This window comes from Jaculus jaculus, chromosome 12, assembly GCF_020740685.1.
Source record: "Jaculus jaculus isolate mJacJac1 chromosome 12, mJacJac1.mat.Y.cur, whole genome shotgun sequence".
Classification (NCBI taxonomy): Eukaryota; Metazoa; Chordata; class Mammalia; order Rodentia; family Dipodidae; genus Jaculus; species Jaculus jaculus.
This window is the reverse complement of record NC_059113.1, coordinates 17,791,667-17,818,086: the sequence shown is the minus strand read 5'-3', so window position 1 is coordinate 17,818,086 and position 26,420 is coordinate 17,791,667. Positions and strand designations below refer to the sequence as shown.

Below are 26,420 nucleotides of genomic sequence, written 5' to 3'. Positions count from 1 at the left end.
TGGTGATATAACAGGAAGATGTTTGACTTGAAAATTTTCAGAAGAAAATCTTTTTTGTTGTTGTTGCTGAGGCAGAGTCTCCCTGTAGCCCAGACTCACCTAGAATTCACCCAGTAGCTCCACAGCAGCCTCGAACTCACAGTGATCCTCCTACCCCAGTCTCCTGAGTGCTGGGACTAAAGATGTGAGCCACCTTGCCCGACGGAGCTTAACATTTTATGAATTGTGGAATATTAGCTGATAGTATGTTTTCCAGCTTCTCTTCCCTAATACTTAAGACTCTTCTCCCTGCATCAGAGCTGACAGAGGGTTTTGCCTATGGTTTCTTGAATGTACAATGAAACACACCTACTCTGTGCCATCCTTGGCTCCTTTGTCATCTTTACTCGTGACCAACAGCTGACACCTGAAAGCTGTCTACCTCTCTGGCCATTACCCACGTTCACACAGAACTCTCTAAACAAATCAGTTCCAAGAAATTACTTACCATTTTATCCAGGAAAGTTACCATTTCCTAAAATCAAACACATAGACACACAATCAGAAAGGTGAGGTGGGTAGAAACTTAGAGCCTGCTGTGTGTCAGGCACTAGCTTGTTCTGGTGTTTAGCCATGAACAGGGAAAACAAACTCCTATCCTCAGAGAACCTGATTTGAAAAAGAAAGGCAAGGACAGCAGGCAGAACATGTCATGAGAGCCCCCAACCCTTTCCTGAAGGTTGTCCCCTAAGATGTCTTGCAGTCTCTGACAGAAACCATGGGTTCTGTCTCAGGAAAATGTACAGGAGCATCTCTGCCTTATAGTCTACACACTCCTCCAGGAATTCCTGGATGCTGAGGGATCTCAATACCACAGGGCACACAGTCCTGCTGACCTGCACACAGGCACCTCTTTCTCATTTCTCACAAAGAGGGTGGAGTGAGTTCAATGTTCTCTCCAGACCCCACGAGCTATGAATACTCTCAGACATGTAGGACCTTGGAAAACAGGTGGCCCCAACCACTCACTGAATGTTTCACCCAAGAACATGCCCTACAAAGGTTAGGCCACTTACCCAGGTCACACCCAGTGGAAGGTCAGTAGAGGTTAAGCCACTCCCTGCATCTTACATCCCAGAACTTGCCCTATAAAGGTTTAAACCCAAGGTCTCACATAGTGGAGGGTCAGTAGGGGTTAAACCACTCCCTGCATCTTACACCCAAGAACTTGCCCTACAAAGGTTTAAACCCAAGGTCCCACATAGTAGAAGGACACTAAATGTTAAACCACTCACCCAAGGTCACACATAGAAGAAGGTCTGTGTGGCTGTAAACTTATCTCCTTAAATTACTGAGCTCTGATATTACTATTTTGCATCTAACATCCTCAGATTGGAATCCTGACTGCATGTGTGTGGAAAATAAATTCACGGATCCCATAAAGGTACTCATTCTAAAAAGAGTAAGACTTTTGCACGCTCATGGTTATTACAGCTTATTCAGAGGAGCAAGAGATGGAGTCAGCCTAGGTGCCCATCAGTGGATGCATGGATACAGAGAGTGTGGTGCATATACACAAAGGAATGCTAGCCAGTCACAAAAAGGATAGCATCCTGCAGCAACAAGGATAAACCTAGAAAACATAACACTATATGAAATAAGTCAGACACAGAAAGATAAATACTGCATGATCTCTCTTCTCCTATGTGGGCTCTAAAATAGTTGGTTTCATGAAGCACAGTATATAACATTGGTTACCAGAGGTTGAGATGAGCAGAGGTGAGGCGGGTGGGAGTGAGGTTGGTCCAAGAATACATAGTTTCAGTTAAACAGGGAGGAATGCATCTCAAGAGAGCTCTTGTGTAGCAAAGGGACTATCATTAGTGATAATGTTTTATATTCTGCGTTCTCATCATCAAAATGATAACTGTGTGAGGTCAGGGACTTGCTTGTCACCTTAACCATTCTACAATGTATATGTACTTGAAAACATCATGCTGTACATGAGAAAAAACACTACCTGTCAATTAAAAATTTTTAAAAAAGTGAGCCTTGGTTTTACAAAACCTAACAGCTGCATGAAGAACTGTCATGCAAACAGGAAGTGTGTGTATGAGAAATGGGTTTGAAACTTATTTGGAAGGCACAGTTGAGAAAATGACTTTTTGTTTTGTTTTGTTTTTTTGAGGTAGGGTCTCACTCTAGCTCAGGCTGACCTGGAATTCACTATGTAGTCTCAGAGTGGCCTCGAACTCATGGCAATCCTCCTGCCCCTGCCTCCCAAATGCTGGGATTAAAGGTGTGCGCCACCATGTCTGGCTTGAGAAAGAGGTTTTGTGGCCACTTAAAGATGAGCTGTTATGAATCTTGTTTTCTTTTTCTGTAACTTCACAATTGAAAAATTTTAAAGCCAATGCCAGCTTTATGGAAAAAAATTTTATGTGGAAATATTGTAGTGATGATTTTTTTAGTGGCACATACCTTTAATCATTAGAGCTATTTTTTATTTTTTTCTCAATTTTTATTAACATTTTCCATGATTATAAAAAATATCCCATGTGAATACCCTCCCTCCCCATCCACTTGCCCCTTTGAAATTCCATTCTCCATCATATCCCCTCCCCATCTCAAACATTCTACTTACATATATACAATACCAACCTATGAAGTACCCTCCTCCCTTCCTTTCTCTTCCCTTTATATCTCCTTTTTAACTTACTGGCCTCTGCTACTGAATTTTTTCCTTCTCACACAGAAGCCCAATCATCTGTAGCTAGGATCCACATATAAGGGAGAACATGTGGCACTTGGCTTTCTGGGCCTGGGTTACCTCACTTAGTATAATCCTTTCCAGATCCATCCATTTTTCTGCAAATTTCATAACTTCACTTTTCTTTACCGCTGAGTAGAACTCCATTGTATAAATGTGCTATATCTTCATTATCCACTCATCAGTTGAGGGAAATCTAGGCTGGTTCCATTTCCCAGCTATTATAAATTGAGCAGCAATAAACATGGTTGAACACGTACTTCTAAAGAGATGAGATAAGTCCTTAGGATATATGCCTAGGAGTGCTATAGCTGGGTCACATGGTAGATCAATCTTTAGCTGTTTTAGGAACCTCCACACTGATTTCCCCGGTTGGCTGGACCAGATTGCATTCCCACCAACAGTGTAGAAGGGTTCCTCTTTCTCCATATCCCCGCCAACTTTATAGAAAAAAAAATTTATGTTGAAATATTGTAGTGATGATTTTTAAAAACAACAGCATCATGAATCTGTCAGCTACCATAAAAATAAACCTTTTTAAGGTGCACGACTCAATGATTTTTAGTATATTTACAGAGCTATGAAGCCATCAGCATTATTCAGTATCAAAAAATGTTTTTGTTTCTACTTCCCCCTCACCATGTGTCTTAGCAACCACTGATCTAATGCCTGTTGGGTTTTCCTGTTATGAACCCTTCGTGTAAGTGGAATTACAAAGAACATGGTCTTGGTAATTGGCTTCTTGCACTTGGCGTCATGTCTTCAAGATACGTGCCATGTGGTAGCATGCTCCAGTCCTTCACACACTTCATGGCTGAGGCATGTCCCAGTGTGCGGACGACCACATTGTGCTCATCCTTGCATCAGCAATGGATATCTGGACCACCTCCTTGTAGAAGCTACTATGGATGGCGCCACTTTGAACACTGGTATCTGGGTTTTCTGTGGGTATAGGTTAATAATTCTTTTGGGTGAATTCCTACTAGTGGATATACTAATGATATTTAAAGGGTAGAGTAGGAAGATAGGAACATCTCTGAACTATAGAACTTCTTGTAAGTGGGTAGTTTTCTGAAACAACCTGATGCACAGATCTCACAAACACATTCCAAAAGGAGTAAGTGGGGTCCGGGTGAGTGGACAATGATGGGATGGGGGTGGACTCCACAGAGTCACTGGTGAGGCCGTGGCAGGGTTTAGTGATGATATGAGCAAGATTAGTTACAACAGGAGAGGGCCGAGAGGTACAGCTGGGAACTGAGGCAGGAGAACAACCCTGACTGGCAGCTTTGCAGCTGATACCCCAATGTTGTGCATTATGCTTTCTTAAGGGTTAAATGGGCACCTATGCTTCTGGCTGGAGGCAGGGAGAAATTTGGCATGGAAACGATGTCCAGACATTATGGACGGGTCTTCTTACCTTACATAACACTTCCATGGCATATTCTTCTATTTCTGCAATTAAAAATAAGAATAGATATTTATATCACATGATTTTAAATCTATCAACAATCAATCTTTGTCAAAACTACCCAACTTACTATGCTCAAGGTTTTATTTAGCCTTTGTGTCTGTGTATGCAGTATATGTTGATGTACTGTGTGTGTGGTTTATACACGTGAGTGTGCAGATGTGTGGACCTCATGTATGCACGTGCAGAGACCACAGAAGAATGTTGGGGGTCCTCCTCTATTGCTAATCCATGTGTTTCTTCGAAACAGAATCTCTTACAGAACCCAGACCTGCCACTTTCAGTCAGACTGGTTGGCCATTGAGCCCCAGGCTTTCTCCTGTCCTGCTCCCCACAGGACCAGGGCTACAGGAATGTATGGACACACCCAGCTGTTTACATAGGTGCTGAGGAACTGAACTCAGGGCAAATGGGGCCCTCTCAGGCCCTTGTGCTCAATAGCAAATGCTCTAAGCATTTGCTCTCCAGCCCTATGCTGTTAGTTTATTTTGAATCAGTTTGTGCATGCTATAAAATGAAAGTGCAATTTTATTTTTGGGTGTTCTCCACAACCATCTTTGAAGAGACCATTGTTTCAATGCCTTGTGATTGTGGCACTTTTGTCAGTGACAAAGTGTGTGCACGGATCTACTTCTGAGTTCCCTAGTCTGTTCCACTGGTCTGAACCTCTTCCCTAATATTCATATCACACCATTTGATTACTGTGAATTTTTAATGCTGTTTAAAATCTAGACATCTACTTTCAAATGCCTCCAAGCTTTGTCTTATTTTTCTCAAGATTTATTTGGTTCTTCATGGACATGTGTGGTTCCACATGAATTATAGAATTCCTCTATGTATGTTTCTTGAAAAGCCCCTGGAGAATTGGGGTGCAGAGACCGGGGGATAATGATTTTGAGATCAGCTAAGATACATGACAAGGGCTTGTCTCAGAAAAAGAAAATATCCTTGGAATCTTGGTGACGATTTCATTGTCTTTTTTGATTACACTGGAGACTGTGGGACATTTTAATAATAACAGCAATACCAGAAAGCAGAAAGGAAAATAAACAGTGACAAATAAATGGAGCATAGGAAAAAGTAATCAAAGAAAAAAGTCAAGAAAAGTTCCCCAAACTGAAAGATAAGTATAGAATATTATTTGAATACAATGGCATATAATTTCAGAACACAATAAGTAAGAAATCCTAAATGTTGGGGCTGGAGAGATGGATGGATAAGTGGTTAAAGGTGCTTGCTTAAAAAGTCTGCAAGTCCAGGTTCATTTATTTCCCCAGTACTCAGGTAAAGCCAGACACATGAAGGGGCACAGGTGTTTAGAGTTCATTTGCAGAGGCAGGAGGCTCTGGTGCAGCCATATATGCTCTCTCACTCACTATCTTCTCTCTCTCAAATAAACAGAATATTATTTATTTATTTATTTGACAGAGAAAGAGGGAGAGGGAGAGACAGAGAGATAGAGAGAGAGAGAGAGAGAGAGAGAGAGAGAGAGAGAGAGAGAGAGAGAATGGGTGCACCAGGGCCTCCAGCCGCTGCAGACGAACTCCAGAAGCTTTGTGCATCCCCTTGTGCATCTGGCTCACATGCGTCCTGGGGAATTGAACGAACCTGGGTCCTTTGGCTTTGCAGGCAAATACCTTAACTGCTAAGCCATCCCTCCAGCCCTAAACAAAATATTTTTTAAAAAGAGATCATAAATGTCAAAACCTATGAGGGAACCCAACAGTCACCTATGAAGGCCAAAGATCAAAGGGCCTGAGAGTTCATGACAGCAACAATGCAGCTCACAAAGAGCGAAGCAAAGCCTGTGAGCATTTACGATGAAGGGATTTTACCCAAAACCTACTCTCCAGGGTTAGGAAATCTATCAAGAGATCTGAAATGCTTGCGTGTATATTCTAAATCCTGACACTAAATCGTGAATTGACTATAACTTTGCCTTATATATGATCTTTCAATCACAGCATGTCAATCATGTGTTTCCAAGAAATTCTGTTTTCCTAAGAAAGAATAAGTGTTATTAAGATATTAAGATAAGACAGTACACCTCGATTTATCCAGAGTGGCTCTAGTTCATGTGATTGAGAGAGCCTTGATCATCTTTTCTAGTGTTCTAGTAAGAATGTTGACTTACGTTACTAAATTTCGCCTAGCAGATTCACAGAGGACTGTTCTAATGCTATTACAAATCCAACATTTTGATAATGAAATCAAACATGGATGCTGACTAAACATGGAAAGCTGACTTTTCGAGATGTTTGGGCCAAACGTTAGGTGTTTCACTGAAATTGTCTCCACATCTCCCAGGAGGCAGAAGTGGCTGCTGAGCAACACTGCCACCATCAAGACCAGCCACACCTGACACTCCCAGCGTGACAGGCCAAGGGGCCTGAGGGCGTCACCCGAGTGTCTAAAGGGGCCTGAGGGCGTCACCCGAGTGTCTAAAGGAGCCTGAGGGTGTCACCCGAGTGTCTGAAGTCCCAGTCTAGGTCAGCTGGCTTCAGGCATGGCAGCCAGACGTGCTAGATGTGGCCATGGGGGTGGCAGCTGGGGGCGGGTAGCAGCAGGCTCACCTCACGGAGCCCAGCTGTGAACATTCTGTCCTTAGAGGGGCTGCGTCCTCATGCCTGGCTGCTTCAGGCTCCTGCCTCCACACCTGAGCTCTTAAGAGCTTTGGCTGAGGACCTCTCTAAACTTGATCAGAACAAAACACCAGGGCTGAAGAGATGGCTTAGTGGTTAAGATGCTCGCTTGCAAAGCCTAAGAACCTAGGTTTGAATCCCCAGTACCCACGTAAGAGCCAGACGCACAAGGTGGCGCATGCATTTGCAGCGGCTAGAGCCCCTTGGGTGCCCATTCTCTCTCTACCAGCCTCTTTTTCTCTCTGTCTCAAATAAGTAAAAATATATACATATTGAAGAAAAACCAGGTAAATGCTTATAAACCTCCAAGTGGCCTGTGGGTTCAGGAGCCATCTAATAAGCCATCCTTGGGTTAGAGTCACAGGGTTAAGATTCAACCTACAAACTAACACAGGACCCAGCATGTCTGCTTCTTGGAATGCATCCCAAAGAAGGGAATAGAGTAACATGGATGCATTTGTTGGTTTTTTATTTTGTTTTGCTTTGGTTTTTCGAGGTAGGGTCTCACTCTAGCCCAGGCTGACCCGGAATTCACTACATAGTCTCAGGGTGGCCTTGAACTCATGGCGACCCTCCTACCTCTGCCTCCCAAGTGCTGGGACTAAAGGTTTGCACCACCACACCCTGCCACATGTATGCATTTGTATATCCATGTTCATGCCTTGCTATTCAAAGCAGCTGGGAGATGGAGGCAACGACCCAAGTGTTCGCTGGATAGATGGAGAGGTAGAATGTGGTTATATACACAGTGTAAGAATAAAATAAATCCTTCAGTATGACCCCCACACGGATGAACTTGGAGGGGACAATACTAGGTGAGACAGGCCAGTCACAAAGGCCGGAGACTGTACGTTCCGACCCAAATGGGGCAGTGGCAGCATCTAGTTGCGTAGAGACAGAAAGCAGCATGGGGGTTGCCAGAAGAAGGGAGGGAAAACCCAGGAGCTGTTATTTTATGAGCTCAGCCTTTCAGCTGGGTAGGTGAGAAATGCCCATAGATGGTTGGTGTATTCTATCCTGAAAATGCATGGTGACCAGCAGGGGGCGCCCGTAAGCACGGGCTTGCGTGTTACCTGGATCCTACAGGTGCGCACTGCTCAGCCCAGAACTGGGCAAGCTCAGAGGGCCTGGAGAGCCGCCACAGGAGCAGGCATGACCACACAGGACAGCTGTGGGATGTCAACTCACCAGGAGGGGAGGATGACTCTCCGTATCCCTTCATATCCATAGCTATCACCCGAAAACCCGCCTGGGCTAAAGCAGGGATCTGGAAAGCAAACAGTTCAGGCAGCGCGGTTTCCCAAGTCCGTGACGGCCGGGCTTTGCTGGCAGTCTTCCTTCCCTCCTTGCTATCAATGGCTCTGGAAGGAGCCCATGTTGTAGGGTGGAGCCCACCTCATAGCTCTGTGCGCTGTCCCAAAGCCACATCAAAGCAAACACATTTTCCAGCAGAGCCCTCACAGATATTTATAATCATTACAAACATTTTCTTATCAAGCGATGAAGGGAGTCTCCAGGAATCTTTTTGCTAATTGTATAGCTGGGTGCCTTAGAGACCAGTACCGCCCCGAGACCAGGGCCCTTCACGTACCCCAGCACGGCTGAGGCCTTGTGGTCACAATCTGGAGGCTGTCCTCAGACTGATCAGGTTTTAGATCCCATCACACCCCAGCTGCACTATGTACACTGTCCTCACTCTGATTATGGGAGTTCTTTCCTCAGTTTCCCTTACCTGGTACCTCCAAGAGAACCAGGTCTCAGGAAACCCATGGCAGAGGAGCACCGGAGGGCCTGAGCCCATCTCCACAAAATGCAGGCGGACCCCAGGCTGTGGGAGAGACAGGGCAGTGGCAGTGACAGTGGAACCCTCGTGCAGATGGCTTTTCTACAGGCCACTGTAGAGGGTGGCTTGGTCACACATGGCATGGATCCAAGATGCCCAATGCTAGGTGATGATGGCTGGGAAGAGACGGACTGAAATGAACGATGGAACAGGCAGAACTCACCAACATGAAAGGAAGATTATGAGGATGGAAGTCAACAAAACCAAATCAACTTAGCCTTCCTCTCTAAAGTGTCTTTCTACCGGCCCAATGTCTACTACTCTGAGCTCCTGTCAGTATTTTCAAAAGGGAGCTGGTTTCATGCAAAGCACAATATTTAGGATGATGTGTCGAAAATGCCATGATTTTTTGATTAACAGCTATTTACTTCTTTTTATTATTTATTTATGTTTAAAAAGATTTTATTTTTATTTATTTATTAGAGAGAGAGAGAATGGGCGTGCCAGGCCTCTAGTCACTGCAAACGAACTCCAGATGCATGTGCCACCATGTGCATCTGTGTTACATGGGACCTGGATCATTGAACCGGGGTCCTTCAGCTTCGCAGGCATGCACCTTAACCACTAGGCCATCTCTCCAGCCCTTCTTTTTAATTTTTATTTATTTATTTATTTGGGAGAGAGTGTGTGGGAAAGAGAAAGAGGGAGAGAGAAAGAGAATGGGTGTGCCAGGGCTTCTAGCCTCTGCAAACAAACTGGACGTATGTACTACCTTGTGCATCTGGCTTTACGTGGGGCCTGGGGAATGGAACCTGGGTCCTTTGATTTTGCAGGTAAGCGCCTTAACCAATAAGCCATCTCTCCAGCCCAGAAGTTTACTTATTTTTTTTTAAAATTTTTTGTCTATTTTTATTTGTTTATTTGAAAGTGACAGACAGAGAAAGAGACCGAGATAGAGAGACAGAGAGAGAGAGAGAATGGGCGCAGCAGGGCCTCCAGCCACTGCAAACAAACTCCAGACGCATGCGCCCCCTTGTGCATCTGACTAATGTGGGTCCTGGGGAATCAAGCCTTGAACCTGGCTCCTTAGGCTTCACAGGCAAGCGCTTAACCACTAAGCCATCTCTCCAGCCCAGAAGTTTACTTCTTAATGGTGACCTTTTTATGCTTTGCTACACTCGTAGTCCTGCAGTTTGCACAGGTGAGACAGATCACTAAGACTGACGGTCTCCACATCTCCATGTTTCCCTTCTTCCTGGCACATACTGGCACTTTCTTTTTTTATTTTATTTTATTTTATTTTATTTTATTTTATTTTATTTTATTTTATTTTATTTATTTGAGAGTGACAGAGAGAGAAAGAGGCAGATAGAGAGAGAGAGAGAGAGAGAGAGAGAGAGAATGGGCGCGCCAGGGCTTCCAGCCACTGCAAACGAACTCCAGACGCGTGCGCCCCCTTGTGCATCTGGCTAACGTGGGTCCTGGGGAATCGAGCCTTGAACTGGGCTCCTTAGGCTTCACAGGCAAGTGCTTAACTGCTAAGCCATCTCTCCAGCCCCATACTGGCACTTTCTCAACATACCCATCCCCTTCTTACCAATTAATGTGGAGTATGGACTTCGTGTGGACATAGTCCTGAAATTCATATACTGAAGCCCTAACTCCCGGAATCTCAGAATGTGAGTCTATATAAGACCTTTAAAGAGATAAATGATGGCACTGGTATTCATGGTCCATTAATATAATATGCCTGGTGTCTTTATAAGAAGAGATTGCACGCACTTGGGAAGAAATGTGTGCCTCACCCAGGGCCCATGTCACCTCCATGCTCACCCTTCCTCTTTTCCTAATCTGTACCTGAGGGCCCTGGGCCTCGAAAAACACGGAGGAGCAAAGAGAAGGCGCCTGGGTGCTTGAACAGCTCTGTGGAACATGTGACTGCAACGCCCAGTGCTGCGGGCGAGAAATGCACTTCTATGGGGTCGGTGACAAGATGGGTTTTTGTTACAGCGCTTGCCCACCCTGACTCGGGCAGTGAGGGCCGGGCCAACAAACCAGAATCACACGCTTCAGGCGTCTTGGTTCCCCACAGCACGTGTCTCCAGCACCCTCACGGAGGCACATGTGAGCGACCAGTTGCTTGACAGAAATTCCCAAAGAACATTCCACCTGGCTCCAAGCTGCTCCAGGCTGGTGCCTCACCCTTGAACTTTTATTTGTGATTCAAAAATGAGCCATTTCGCTCCACAGAATATTAAAGCATTCATTTCACAAACCCTTTCATGGACTACAATCGGTCAGAACATGTTCCATTGTCTTTAGCACTTTAGCATTTACATTAAAAATTACATGATGTCAATCCTCATTCATTTCTAACATAGGTCCCGACTAAAAGATTCTCTTGCTTTATGTTCATCTCCACTGAGAAGTTTGGCAAATCCATGTCTCTTTCCATTATTTTATTTTATTTATTTATTTTTTTGAATTATTTTCTTTAAAAAATTTTTTTTTATTAGTTTTCTATTCAGCAAATACAGGCAGTTTGGTACCATTATTAGGCTCATCCATGACCTTACCCCTCCCCAATGGCCCTTCCTTGTTGAGGTATATGGGTCGTGCATTGTGGAGTTAGCCCACAGTTATTGGTACGATAAATGTCTCTGCATATCATGACCCAACATGTGGCTCTGACATTCTTTCCGCCCCCTCTTCCGCAAAATTTCCCTGAGCCATGTTGGGTTCATTTTTGGTCTGCTTCAGTGATGAGGTGTTGGGGGCCTCTGAGGCTCTGGCTCTCTGAAACACTAATCTTTCTGCTATTTTAAATTTATTATTATTATTTTATGCACGTGTGCATATGTGTCTGTGCATGTGAGTATGTGGACGTGTGTGTGTGTGTGTGTGTGTGTGTGGCCAGAGGACAACCAGCAGCGTCATCCTCAGGAATTCCATCCACCTTCTTTAAGACAGTGAGAGTCCCTCACTGGCCTGGAACACATCAGTGAGTCTAGACTGGCTGCCCAGTGAGCCCCCGGGATCCTCCTTGCTCTGCTTCCCCAATGCTGGGATTCTAAGCACATGGCATTACACCCAGGATTTTGATGTGGGTTCTGAGGCTCCAGCTCAGTTCCTCATACCTGTGAGGGGAGCACTTCACTGAGCTATCGCCGCAGCCCCACCACTGTTATTATTATTATCATTGTTATTAGTATTATTTTGGTTTTTCAAGGCAGGGTTTCACTCTAGTCCAAGCTGACCTGGAATTCACTATGTAGTCTCAGGCTGGCCTCGAACTCATGGTGATCCTCCTACTTCTGCCTCCCAAGTGCTGGGATTAAAGTTGTGGGCCACCACACCCGGCTTCACTGTTACTATTTTTAATATGAGACTTGACGTCAACTTCATGTAGGTTTCTGATTGGAAAAGGTGGAGATTAAAGCCCCAGTGCCCTGACAGTTTGCTCAGCTGGGACTCCCCAGAGGTCCACCACCAAAGCTCTTCAATTTGGGGGAAGGAAATAAAAAAAAAAAAAATAGATGGGTGGTAAAGCAGTTTTGATCACACTCTTTCCAAGTCAAACGAGTGCATGAACGTGGACCTCAAGTCAGTGACGCTTGCTATTTCACCCACGACTCTGAAGTCAATCTATGGGCCCTAGGCAAAGTGCACCCAGCTAGCTTACCTTTACGGTCACAAACCCGTGGCTCATGTCACTTGGGTGGCAGGAGATTGGTGGTGAAGTTTCGGTGAGAAGCTGAAAGAGACACAGGGGCATAATGAGAGACAGTGTAGCCTCCTTCCATGAGCTTTTCTCTGAGTGACTTCCACAAGACCTCAGGTACCACCTCTGCCACCCCTCCTGGAGTGAGTCCCAGTGGCACTCTCTGGCAAACTACCTCCCTTTGGGGCTCAGCGGGAGCCCAGTTCCCAGCCTCCTTCTGGCTCCATGCAGCCCTGTGACTGAGTTCTGGCCCAATTCAATGCAGAGGGGAGGACATGTCTTCCTGGCTAGGACAAGAAAATCCCCACGTGGTTTTACACAGCTTGTCATCTTCCAGCTGGGCCTCCTGAGTGTCTTCAGCAGCTCTCAGGGGAAGTAGGTCCTCTGTCATCCCAGGTCCTCCCCAAAACTGTTGTACAAAACTCTTTGCTGCTGCTGACTGAACCTTATGTAAGCCAGGAAGAAGCAAGATTTGCTTTCAGCCTCAGAGTTGCCAACCGCCCTGTCTCTGTCTCCCACAGGCCTTTCTCAGATGGCTCCCAGGCTTCGTGTGGACATAGTCCTGAAATTCATATACTGAAGCCCTAACTCCCGGAATCTCAGAATGTGAGTCTACATAAGACCTTTAAAGAGATAAATGATGGCACTGGTATTCATGGTCCATTAATATAATATGCCTGGTGTCTTTATAAGAAGAGATTGCACGGACTTGGGAAGGTAAATCCCAGGCCCAAAATTGGGCTGCCCCCTACTGCGAATTGTTGTACAGTGAGACCCATGAGGTCCCCCAAAACAATGTAGGCCACTGCCAAAACACTGCCAGAGCTAACAGGTAAGACCCTATCGCCAAAGATGCCACAGGCTGTGGTCACAGAACTTTACCATTCTGGAACCAAAAGGGAAACTGGCTAGCCCCTCATAGTGCTGGAAAGTCCTATAGGAATTGCTGGAAGACAGCAGTCACCAACAGCATGAATACGCAGGGATCCCAGCAGACCATGAAATCCAACTAGCTGGTCAAGAAGTCCACACTTGTGCAACAGTGGCACGCAGCATCCATGGGAAACCAACTGTACTCCGATTAGATACGGATTAGACACGAGGTCCACTCAATTGGACAGAACTCATAGCTGGTACTGGGAACCAGGTCGGAATCCCATGGTCTGGAAACTCAGACTTCAGAAAGAGGCCTTCACGGCTCTCTCGAGAAGAAAAGTGAGTGTGCACCCCCCCACAAAAAGTCTCTTAAACAAATGTGCATGCCCCCTTTAACCCAAGTTGCTCTCACTCTTGTTTGAAGAATCTGCTTTATTTTACAGAAGGCAGGGAAAATGGAGGAGAATCAAATCCATCAATAAGATGATAGCCGACTTGCCCACTAAGAGACGTGCCACCTCTACCACATCTGCCAGGGCCCCGGAGGAATTACTGAGGAAGTGGCAACATGAACACCTCTTAGTGCTCAGCTGACAACCAGTTCCAAGGCAATGGCGACAGATACCGTAGATAAATCAAAACCTATCACAGCAGAAATGCAGAGACTACCAAGCATTCAGCACTAAATCAGATTGCCAACAGGCTTGTCATAGCTTAGAAAACATTGTGGAGGTGTGGGGGGGGGTTGTAAGAGCTACAGAGTGGGGAGGAATACCATGAGGTGTGGTTCCCTCCCCACCTCTACCCCATTGGGACTGACTGAGGTCTTCATGACCCTACAGTGAATACCATCACCCCACTGAAAAGGACCCCCAGGGTAACCGGTGTTGGGGCAAGGGGATAAAAGTGTATAAGCTGCTATATATAATATTTTTATATCTTTTAAAAAAATTATTTATTCAAGACAGAAAGAAAGAGAGAGAATGGGTGTTCCAGGGCTTCTAGCCACTGCAAACAAACTTCAGACGCATGTGCCACCTTGTGCATCTGTCTTACATGGGTACAGGGAATCGAACTGGGTCCTTAGGCATTTTAGGTTTCACAGGCAAGTGCCTTAACCACTAAACTATTTCTCCAGTCCAGCAGGGATTTTTTTTGGGGGAGGGGGGTTCAAGGTAGGGTCTCTCTCTAGCCCCGGCTGACCTGGAATCCACTATATAATCCCAGGGTGGCCTCATACTCATGATGATCCTCCTACCCCTGCCTCCCAAGTGCTTGGATTAAAGGTGTGCACCAGCACCCCCAGCTTCCAGTATTTTTTTTTTTAAAGAAGAGATTGGGACACGGGCCCACACAGAGGAAGATACAGTAAAGCAACAGAGAAGAAACAGCCATCCCTTAGCCAAGGAGAGAGGCCTCAGGAGAAGCCAGCCCTGCTGGCACTTGCCCTTGGGCTTCTGGCCTCCTGGAGTAATGGGTGACAAACTCTCATTGCTGGAGCCGCCCTGTCTGCGGCGCTTGGCTCTGGCAGCCCTTGCGGACTGACACGGCTCCCTGTGACGAAGTAGTTAAGGCTAGAAGCCTTGGACCTCTGCTGAGCCTAGCGGGGTATCTGCTCTGTCCTGTGTCTTCTCTCTGCATGCTGACAGGAACCAAAGTCACACTACTCTAAAGGGTGGAGGGAGCCTGCTTGCAGGTGGCTTTTTAGCCTTTTGAGGAAAAACATTTTGTTTACAGAACACTTTGATTCTGCTGACACTATGCTTTGAGAAGAAGGACACCTGTGCCTGATCCCGAAATGCTGAGACCAATGTTTGCGGTTTATGTGTCTATTCTCCAGCTGTTTGGGCAGTCTGGCATTCATCTATGGCCCCAAGTTAGCCAACATGTCTCCTGCTCCTGAGATAGAAAAGCTGTTGTCTACTTTTTTAAAAAAATATTTTTTCATTTATTTATTTATTTATTTTTTAATTTTTTTTTAAAAATTTATTTGTTTGAGAGCAACAGACAGAGAGAGAAAGAGTCAGCTAGAGAGAGAGAATGGGTACACCAGGGCCTCCAGCCACTGCAAACAAACTCCAGATGTGTGCACCCCTTTATGCATCTGGCTAATGCGGGTCCTGGGGAATCGAGCCTAGAACCAGGCTCCTTAGACTTCACAGGCAAGCGCATTTAACCGCTAAGCCAGCTCTCCAGCCCTGTGTACTTAGTTTGATATAAGCTGCTGCCTACATAAACTCTAGGTAAACTCTGAGCACAGAGCAAGAGCTGTTCTGATAAACATTCTACAGGATGCCGCCTCGGGCCCTTCTACACAAACATTGCCTGGAGCCCCCGGCTCACACCCCAGTCTCAGCTCAATTCCTTGGCAATGGCCACTCAGGACCTTTACCAGGTTCAGTTGGAGTCAGCAGGTGATGCCCACCCCTGCCATCTGATGAACACAGGCACCTCAGATCTGAGATGCCGGAAACTGCCCCCCCAGACAGCCCGGGGACATTATTAAGGCTGCCCAGTCCTACATAAGGGACAGATGTGAAAAGCTTCCCTCATTGCCAAGGGGATAAGGACAGGTGGGAATGGTTAGCTGGCACCTGCACAGTATGCCTGGGCAGCCCAGCAAGTGACCACACTCTTCAGAGCAACCGCTGTGCACGCAGGGGAAACTGGTGGCTATGGTCCCAGATCACTTGGGCCTGAGAGTTGAGGGTTAGCTTGGGCAACGTAACAAGATGCTGTTTATGCAACAAAAGGACCAGAGAAATGGCTCAACAGTTAAGGTGCATGCCAACAGAACCTGAGACCTGAGTTCCCGTGTAAAGCCTGATGCCCAAAGTGGCGCACACATCTGGACTTTGTTTAGAGTGGCTAGATGCCCTGGTGCACCCATTCTCCCCCACCAACCACCGCCAAGCTTCTTGTAAAAAAAAAAAGTAACTTAAAATAAAACAAGAAAAAGAAGCCTCTGGCTGGAGAGATGGTTTTAGTGGTTAAGGTTCTTGCCTGCAAAGCCAAAGGACCCAGGTTTGATTCCCCAGGACCCATGTTAGCAAGATATACAAGGCGGCATATACATCTGGAGTTCATTTACAGGGCTAGAGGCGCTGGCGTGCTCATTGTCTCTCTTTCTATCTATCTGCTTCTTTCTTTCTCTCTCTCTCAAATACATAAGTAAAATAAACTATTTAAAAAGACACTAAAAAAAAGAAAGAAAGAAAAAGAAGGGGCTGCAGAGATGGCTTAGCAGTTAAGGTGCTTGCCTGCAACATCAAAAGACCCAGGTTCGACTCCCCAGGACCTGCTTAAGCCAGACGCACAAGGGGGCGCACACATCTGGAGTTGGTTTGCAGTGGCTGGAGGCCCTGGCGCGCCCATTCTCTCTATCTCTCTACCTGCCTATTTGCCTATTTCTGTATCTCTCTCTCTCTCTTAAATAAATAAATTAATTAATTAAAAAAAGAAAAAGAAGTCTCCATATTTGTTCTAAAGAGCAAGGTTGTGGCGGCTTTAAAGGTCTCTCTCTGGCTTCATTCAGCTTCCTGACAGTCACAAAGGGAGTGTAGACACTTGCTATCAGGTTGTCTAATTTCTACCCCCGGCAGCAGAGAAAGTCATGGGGTGTGTTCAGGATGGCGGGCTCCCCGCAGAGCTCCTCAGCAATCACTGCAGGTAATGAGCACCGTGACCTGCTGCACAGCTCCATCCCCGTTTTCTCCTCAAACACCGAGTGGTGGGAAGCCAGGCTCTGCTCAGACCTGAAGTTACCTGTGTCCCGGTGACTTTCTCCAGTTCTCTCAGGGCTGTGTCCGTGTCACGGACAAGGATGGTGGACATTCCCAAGTCACGGGCTGGCTTCAGATTACTCCCGATGTCATCTAGAAAAACAACCTGGACCCAAACAGCATGGACATCAACCAATAAAGCTGTCACGTGAAGACAACGGCAGAAACGCATGGGAATGTGACCAGGGGCCACTTTATGACATGGGGATGGCAAGTCCTTCTCTTCTCCATGCACCATTTACTCTCGAAATTAAAGCACTTCACTGACGAAGGAGAGACACACAAATAAATGCATACATCCCTCATAGACCTGCAGGTTATAAACCTTACAAGCTGGCATTACAGTTCGTCCATGAAAACTGATGTGTAGAAATGGATGAAAATCTGTGAAAGGACTCTCATGAGGGTAGCCGTGAAGGGCTGACTGACAGTCATGTGACACTTGAACTTGGAACAAGGCCCTCATGCTTATTCAAGGAGCCGAAGCCACCCTTGAGAGGGTGAAGGGACTTGGTCCTGGGGTGCAGTTTTTGTCCTGGTCAGCTTGTGGTAAGGTTGAGACAGTAAGACACAGAAACACATGTAAAGGAAAGGGCTCTTATCCAATCACCTTTTAAAATATTTATTTATTTGAGAGAGAGAGAGAAAGAAATAGACAGACAGACAGATAGATGGGTTGAGAGAGAGAGAGAGAATGGGCGTACCAGGGCCTCTGGCCACTGCAAATGGACTCGAGATGCATGTGTCACCTCATGCATCTGGCTTTTCATGGATACTGGGGAATCAAACCTGGGTCCTTTGGCTTTGCCAGCAAACTCCTTGACCACTAAGCCATCTCTCCAGTACCCCAGTCACGTTTTAAAGAGAACAGTATGTCTATAGTGAGAGCAGGGCTGTGGTGTAGGAATCTCAGAATACAGTATGAACACAGAAGAGGACAGGATTTAAGGAGCACCAGTGTGACTGGATAGGAAGGATGTGAAATATGATATGGGTCTCACTCCGCATCAGCCTTTGGTGGGGTGACCCTTGCTAGCTTTGTGTTTTTTTATTTTTTGGCAAAGTCTCCTAGCCATTTCTTCACAAGTCCACTTCGATACCTGGCCTAACAGCTTCTTACTGTTTTTGCATGTGTGTACGCACAAATAGGTGGAGGCTGGAAGAGCTATCGAGCGTTTCCCTCTCTCACTCTCTACCTTACTTATTTTTCATTTATTTATTCGAAAGTGACAGAGAGATAAAAAGGCAGATAGAGACAGAGAGAACGGGCGCGCCAGGGCCTTCAGCCACTGAAAACAAACTCCAGACGCATGCACCCCCTTGTGCATCTGGCTAACGTGGATCCTGGGGAAGGAGCCTCGAACCGGGGTCCTTAGGCTTCACAGACAAGCGCTTAACCGCTAAGCCATCTCTCCAGCCCAGCTCTATCTTACTTATGAGAGCAGGGATGCATGTGAAGTTAGAGCTTGTTAATGTAGCTAGACCAGCTAGCTAGCATTCCCTGTCTCCACGTCCCATGTCCTGGAACTGTAGGCTCCCACAGCCACGCCTAGCAGTCACATGGGTGCTTGGGGATCCAACTAAGGTCCTCATGCCTGGGCAGCAAGTGTTCTACCAACTGAGCCATCTCCCCAGCCTTCCCAGCAACGTTCAATGATAACTATTTTGACTCAAGCGCTGTAAAAGCCACATAGGGGCCATGTGCCTGGTGGCCCTCTGTAGAGTGCATAATGGATAAAAAAAAATTTAGGTTGGGCGTGGTGGCGCACACCTTTAATCCCAGCACTCGGGAGGCAGAGGTAGGAGGACTGCCGTGAGTTCGAGGCCACCCTGAGACTCCATAGTGAATTCCAGATCAGCCTGGGCTACAGTGAAACTGTACCTTGAAAATCAAACAAAAAAAACATTTAGGAGAAGTTCTGATGTGAGAGGAATAGACCTAGAACTGTCCTGCCTGTCCCCAAATATTACCCAACCTGTAAACTCAATTTTTCTCAGGCCGCAATATCTCTGGGGACATTTTTGGTTTTTTTTGGTTTTGGTTGTTTGAGGTAGGGTCTCTAGTCCATGCTGACCTGGAACTCCCTACGCAGTCTCAGGGTGGTCTTGAACTCTCCCTACTGCTGGGATTAAAGGCGTGCGCCACCACGCCTGGCTCTCTGGGGACATTCTTTCCCCCAAGAAAGGAAGTGTCTACCCACCTCATTGGGACTGGCCTTCAGGGTGTCCAGTAGGAATTTGTAGATCTGAGGCTCAGGCTTGACCATTCCAATGCGACACGACTCGATCAGGAAGTCAAAGTGTGGGTTCAGCTTATACATCAGCTGGGCCAGGCTGCCCCTCTGGGCACTGTCATCCAGCCAGTTGTTGGTAAGGATGCACGTCGTAAATCCTGAGCAGAGTTGCCAGGGACCAGGTCAGCTCTAGAGCTTCCCTCTGAGAGGCTCTGGACATCCCACTCCCCCCGGACGGAGCCTACTGGGTGCGATTCATGTACGTTCACTCCTGTATGCTCAGCTTTCAACAGGGGGGTTGGAAAAGAATCACTTTTTACTCAAGGTCACCTCCTGGCACAGTCCTGAGAGGGGGTGGGGCTGAAGGCTTTCTGAAAAGTACTCCACACTCCTAAGTACTTATCTAGATGATTCTGACTTTTTTCAGCTCATGGGCTCCTCGTCACTGTTAGGGTAAGCAGGGCAGGTGTTACATTCTCTGTTTTACAGAGGAGCAAGTGATTTGCTACTCAAGGCAGTATAGCAAGGTCCAGAATTCCTTCTAACCTATACTACTGCCTGACTTAGGTTTCAGAATACCCGCCTCAGCCATCTGGTGGCAGGTTAGTCAGTAAGACCCAAGGGTACTGCTGTCTCCACCTCCCTGGAGCTGGGATCAAAGACACATAGCCCTGCATGTGGCTTTTACACAGGTGCTGGGGACCCAAACTCAGGTCTTTATACTTGCACAGCAAGGACTTTACCTGCTGAGCCATCTCCCCAACTCCCATCCTGCTTTGTTAGATAAAAGTATGTCCCTAGGGATCCTAGTGTTGCTAGTCTGGGCCATTTGGCAAAGCCGGCTATGGGATCTAAGAATGGCTCTCCATCCAGAAGATCTGCAATCTCCAAACACAGCTGTATTCTGACCTCACCCACCCAGGGGCTGGGGTATGGTTGGGCCAGGGAATGGCTGATGTGGGACCCTTACCCTTCTTTTTGAGAGCAAGAGCTGCCTGAAGCATGGGGTGGTTGATGTCCCTTGCTGACACCGCTCTGCCAAAGATCTGTTGCATAGAGAAATTCTCTGGAAGGCGGATGCCAGAGGCTTTGGAGCGCTGCCTGCAGTTTTCTTCCATGAGTGGCACCCACTGTGCAAGTGAATGGACGAGGGGTCATCAGTGCCCACAGCCCTGGAGAAGGTCTGGCAGTACTCACTCAATTCAAACGTGAATACTCCATGCCCGGGAAAAGGCCCACCAGGAATGACAATGTGTGTTTCCCCCAAAGATATGGACAAAATGCTCCCCTTCAGTTGCTTCTGGCCAGGTGGTTTGTCCCAGCAACACCATTATGTTCTAAATTCTTGTCAAGTTGACAACTGAGTGTAACCATCCCACAACCCTAGCAGCCCTGTCCTAAAACAGCTACTGTGTCTGTGCAGTTCCCCACCACAATTTTCCAGGACTTAGAACTGTTCCTCTGGTTGACCAAAGAGACCACAAATCAGTCCTAAACATCTGCACGTGTACGACCTTCTTGGCGGCTTTGTGAGTTGTGGTGTGGTACACACGGGGCACGGGGATGAGGAAGACACTCTGCTTTCGGGCAGTTGAAGGTTGGGGCAGGAGATGGACCACAGCAGAGATGAGGTCTGTCGGATACCCCCTCACCTGGGAAAACATGATCTCTCCTCTCATGAGGCGGGCACTGGGGCCATCCACACTTGTCTGCTGAGTAGCTTCTCCCAGGAAGCCTCTGGAAGACATGAGAAATGGTAACATCACCAAAGTTGTGATGGCTTTGGGAGGGTGGCATATAGGCTACAGACAAACATGTCAGACAGGCAATGCTGCCAGGCCCTGGGAAGATGCAAGCCAAGGTCATGAGACCTTTGTCCACACGGAAACATCTTTATCTCACATTCTTCAAAAGGAACATTTTTTTTTTTGGCATCCATTATGCACATATAGTTTCAATTTTATCTTAATCTCTAGGGTTGTTTTTTTAAATACACATTTCCAGTGCTAAGGACTGAAATAATATCACTTTCAAAATTACTACAGTGAGGTTCTAACTCCCAGGGCTCTGCAATATGACTACGCTTCAGAATGGGGTCTTTAAAGTGGCAATGGAGTTAAATGAGGTCATGGATTTTGGTTCTAATCTAAGCGTGGATGGTATTCTTATAAAAAGGTGATTTAGGAGGCTGGGGCGATGGCTCAGTGGGGAAAGTATGAGAACCTGAGTTTGGGTTCCCAGCACCCAGGTAAAATGTTGGGTGTGGCAGTTTGCATCTGTAATCCCAACACTGAGAGGTACAGGCAAGAAAATCCCTAGAACTCTCTGGCGAGCTAGTCTGGCCAAATTGGCAAGTTCTAGACTCAGTGAGAGATCTTGTCTCGAACAATCAAGTGGAGGGGCTGGAGAGATGGCCTAGTGGTTAAGGCGCTTGCTTGCAAAGCCAAAGAATGCAGGTGTGATTCCCCAAGACCCACGTAAGCCACGTAAGCACAAGGGGGTGCATGCATCTGGAGTTTGTTTGCAGTGGCTGGAGGCCCTGGCGCTTGCTCTTTCTCTCTCTCCCTGCCTATTTCTCTCCCTAATAAACCAATAAAATAAATTTTAAAAAATCAAGTGGAGAACAACTAAGGAGGACAGCCATTGTCAACTTCTGGCTTCCACATGCATGTGCATCTGTGTGTGCATATAAATACACATACACACATGTGCATAACCCCTCTCACATGTGTACACACACATATGACCATGCATATGTATCTATACATGCCCCCCTCCAAAAAAGAGGCTTCCTGGATATAGGCACACATGGATAGAGACCATGTGAGGTCACATAGAAGATGCCATCCACAAGCCAAGGACAGAGGCCCTGGAAGAGACCAACCTTAATGACACCTTGAACTTGGACTTCTGGCCTCCCGGACTGTTTTCTTACTAAAGCCAACAGTGCATTGTTTATTACAACAAAGAATAAAAGAATGTATCTGTCTTAATAAAGGAACACACCTCTGCTTGGCTCTTACTAACTGTGACTGGCAAGCCCGTTGCAATTATTGGCCATGTCTGAGTAAGAGCCCAGTTATTGCCAACTTGGGAATTTCATCCCTGATGATAGCCCAGGATCTTTGAGCAGGCTAACCCTCCTACAGGTAAAATGGTCAATTCTGGGCAAAATATCCAAAGGCATCCACTTCATATCTGTGTCTTTTCACAGCTTTCCAGCATCAGCAATGGCTTCATCACGCCTTTGTCATCAGTAGTTTCTGGACAAGGGGTGATGCCGCATCATCAGCTCGGCCTGTGTTCTGTGCGCCTCTCAGTGGTTGGTCGTAAACTCAGAGCTGTGCAGGCATCATTACAGCCAGGCCCCGCCCTCGGGAAGACGCCTTGTGCCCTGCAGCGGCCACCCTTCAGTGTTTTTCTTTTTTTTTTTTCGAGGTAGGGTCTCACTCTAGCCCAGGCTGACCTGGAATTCACTATGGAGTCTCAGGGTGGACTCGAACTCATGGTGATCCTCCTACCTCTTCCTCCCGGGTGCTGGGATTTAAGGCATGAGCCACCACGCCTGGCTCCGCCCTTCAGTTTTTATGCAGCAATACACAATGAGCTTTTTTTTTTTAAAAAAATTATTTTTATTTATTTATTTGAGAGAAAGATACAGAAAAGGCAGGTAGAGAGAAAGAGAGAATGGGTGTGCCAGGGCCTCTAGCCACTGCAAACAAATTCCAGACTCATGTACCCCCTTGTGCATTTGGCTTACATGGGTCCTGGGGAATTGAACTTGGGTCCTTTGGCTTTGCAGGTAAGTGCCTTAACCACTAAGCAATCCCTCCAGCCCTCAACAAACTTTTATTGAGCACCTTAAGTATGCAAGGCATTGTGCTATATGTTATGACATGAAAAATGGAGGAGAGCTGGACAGTTCAGCAGTTAAGGGCATTTGCTTGCCAAGCCTGCTGGCCTGGGTTTTTGATTCCCCAGCAACCATATAAACCTGATGCACTCAGCAAGAGACCATGGTATGCCCATACACAGCGACACATGTGTGCAAATAAATAAGCTAATATATATATTTTTTTTAATGGAGGAACTGGTGAAATGGCTCGGCAGGTAAGAGCACTAGCCATGCAAGCATGAGGACCTGAGTCAGATCCCAGAACACACGGAGAAAGCCGAGTACAGCCCTGCACACCTGTGACCCTGTCCTCCATCTCAGGGATACAATGGAGTAGGACTAAAGAGGAGAACAACCAATGTTTCCTCCACATGCATATGCAGAGTGTACACATAACTGCACAGACGCACATGCCACCCATACATCCCACCACACACGCAAATAAAAAGTTTTAAAAAATGACAATCTTTGGGCTGTAGAGTTTGCTTAGTGGTTAAGGCACTTGCCTATGAAACTTCAGGACCCAGGTTCAATTCCCCAGAACCCACATAAGCCAGATGCACATGTGCATCTGGAGTTCATTTGCAGAAGCTAGAGGCCCTGGCACACCCATTGTCTCTCTCTTAATTTGCCACTTTCTCTCTCTTATAAATAAAGATAAAATGTTTTAGAAAAATAAAATAAAAGTAAAAAATTATTTTTTAAAAAAGTTAAAATCTTCTATTCTTAGGGAGTTCACAAGTGACATGTGCCTAAATAGTTAGAGTGCATGAAGAGATTGGAAAATCAAGGAGAAATTATTGTTTCTACCTGGAGAATGAAAGGTGATTTAAGAAGAGGAAAGAGCAGGGCCTGGTGGTGGATGCCTTTAATCCCATCAGAGGTAGGAGGATCATTGAGTTTGGGACCAGCTTGAGTACAAAGTAAATTCCAGTCTAGGGTGAGACCCTACCTCAACCTCACACCCCGGCCAAAAAAATAAAAACAGGAAATAAGGGGAAAATATAGCTATAAGGGAAGAGGATTGCTACATGTGTAAATCATGAGCAGGCAGGTATTTAAAAAAATTCAGATGGGCCGGGCGTGGTGGCGCACACCTTTAATCCCAGCACTCGGGAGGCAGAGGTAGGAGGATTGCCGTGAGTTCAAGGCCACCCTGAGACTACAGTTAATTCCAGGTCAGCCTAGACCAGAGTGAGACCCTACCTCGAAAAACCAAAAAGAAAAAAAAAAAATTCAGATGCAATTTGAGTTAAGAACATCCTTCACATTGAAAACCATGAACTCTAAATGTTAAGGGCACTTCCTAAAGGCAGCAAACAGTGGAGAGCTCTTATAGAAAATCACACAAGAGGGCTCGAGAGATGGCTTAGCGAGTAAGGCATTTGCCTGTGAATACAAAGGACCCAGGTTCAATGTCCCAGGACCCACGTAAGCCAGATGCACAAGGGAATGCATGCATCTCGAGTTTGTTTGCAATGGCTAGAGGCCCTGGCATGCCCATTCTCTCTCTGTTGGTCTTCTCTCTGTATCTCTATCTCTCTCTCTGCTAGCAAATAAATTAACTAATTAAATTAAATTAAAAATCATTGAAAAGCACACAAGAAACTTTCCAAGAACATTGTACCTTGTACAGCACCATCACCACCTTGACTTGTATAAACTGTAGTTATTTGTGTGTGTGAGAGTTTTTATGCTTTCTGGTAAGCATGTTGAAAGGCCCTGGTACATTCTCTGAATTCTTTATGATCTCACCCTCTGAATTAATACCGTCATGACTGGTCTGTGGGACTCATGGGTAATAAGGTGAATGAAGGCCCTGGGCTTTGTGGTGGCCTGTCCCATGTCAACTGGAAGCAATCCTAAGTGTGGTCACAAAGCAACTGTGTGAACATGGTGTTAGCTGGCACATGCCCAGTGCAGCGCTTTGCAGATGGGTAGAACACAGCTGCATGTTAGCATCCACCTTACGTGTTAGCTACTTTCTCCTCACACATACACAAAAATTTCCAGAGGAATGCATTGCTTTATCGTATAGGCTAAAGAACTAAGAGTACAGCTTAAGCAAGGCCACCCAACAGGAAAGAGCAAAACTGGGAAGTGAACCGGGGCCTACCTCCAGCAACCACTGGTCTTTAAAGTGCACACTCCAACACTGAGCTGTGTCCACCTCCACACTGATAAAGTCACAGGCACAAAGAGACCTCACAGCTAACTCTCCTTTTGAATCTTTTTAAAAATTAATTAATTTTTTTAGAGAAGCGCCTCTTTTCAAACATATTTATTTATTTATTTGAGAGATGGATAGATAGAGAGAGAGAGACAGACAGGCACAGATAGAGAGAAAGAATGGGTGCACCAGGGCCTCCAGCCACTGTAAATGAACTCCAGACACATGTGCCACTTTGTGCACCTGGCTTATGTGGGTCCTGGGGGAATCAAACCTGGGTCCTTTGCCTTTCCAGGCAAGTGCCTTAACCACTAAGCCGTCTCTCCAGCCCTGAATCTTTTTATCTTTTTTTAATCAAATTGGTGGTTCAAAAGGAAGTGAAATAACATTTATTAAAAAGGATTCTTTCAGGGAAAAGAAAAAAAAAAAAAAGAATTCTTGCAGGGACTGGAGAGATGACTCAGCACTTTAGGTACTTGCCCACAAACCCTAATGGCTTGAGTTCGATTCCCCAGTATCCACAGAAAGCCAGATGCACAAAGCTGCACATGCATCTGGAGTTCATTTACAGTGGCTAGAGGCCCAGGTGTGCCCATATTCATTCTCTCTCTATTTATTCCGCATCCTCTCTGCTTGCAAATAAAATAAAATGGAATGAAAGGATTCTTAGACATGAACTCATTGGACTCAGTTTCTCCCTCCAAAACCAACTTGTACCAGGCTTGCATGCCTGGGGAGGTGGCTCTCCTCATTCAAATATACTTCTCTGTCAAACTGTCATAAGGTGGGGGGTGAGTAATCAGATGGTGGACTTTGCAGCTAGCTTGTCTCTCAGCTATTGATATCATCGTTACTCACCCTGGACAGACTGATGTGTTTTCCAGAAAAACAGAAGCATGGAAAGTCACAGTGACCCAGAGGAAGAAGTCTACACTGGGGACAGAAAAACTGGTCTCAGGGCCACCTGGGACCAACTACCATGTGACCTGGATTCAGGGCACCTCCTTCCTAAGCCTCAGTTTCCACATCTGAGAAGGTGGAGCTGGCTCTGAACTCTGAGCCTCCTTTGGTTTGGTGCGCTTCCATGATTTGAATAG

At 46.2% G+C, this 26,420-nt stretch overlaps 1 protein-coding gene across 1 annotated transcript in view; it reads right to left on the bottom strand.

Annotated features, from left to right (window-relative positions):
• Ephx2 (epoxide hydrolase 2) overlaps nt 1-26,420 on the bottom strand; it is a 46,988-nt gene that overhangs the window by 18,811 nt on the left and 1,757 nt on the right. The window contains exons 2-10 of the mRNA XM_004665840.2: nt 20,911-20,995; nt 20,229-20,388; nt 19,226-19,416; nt 17,008-17,130; nt 12,328-12,399; nt 8,595-8,690; nt 8,051-8,129; nt 4,170-4,204; nt 488-514 (exon numbers count right to left, since the gene is read on the bottom strand). Coding sequence (XP_004665897.2) covers nt 488-514; nt 4,170-4,204; nt 8,051-8,129; nt 8,595-8,690; nt 12,328-12,399; nt 17,008-17,130; nt 19,226-19,416; nt 20,229-20,388; nt 20,911-20,995 — 868 coding nt within the window. The remainder of the gene's footprint in view (nt 1-487; nt 515-4,169; nt 4,205-8,050; nt 8,130-8,594; nt 8,691-12,327; nt 12,400-17,007; nt 17,131-19,225; nt 19,417-20,228; nt 20,389-20,910; nt 20,996-26,420) is intronic.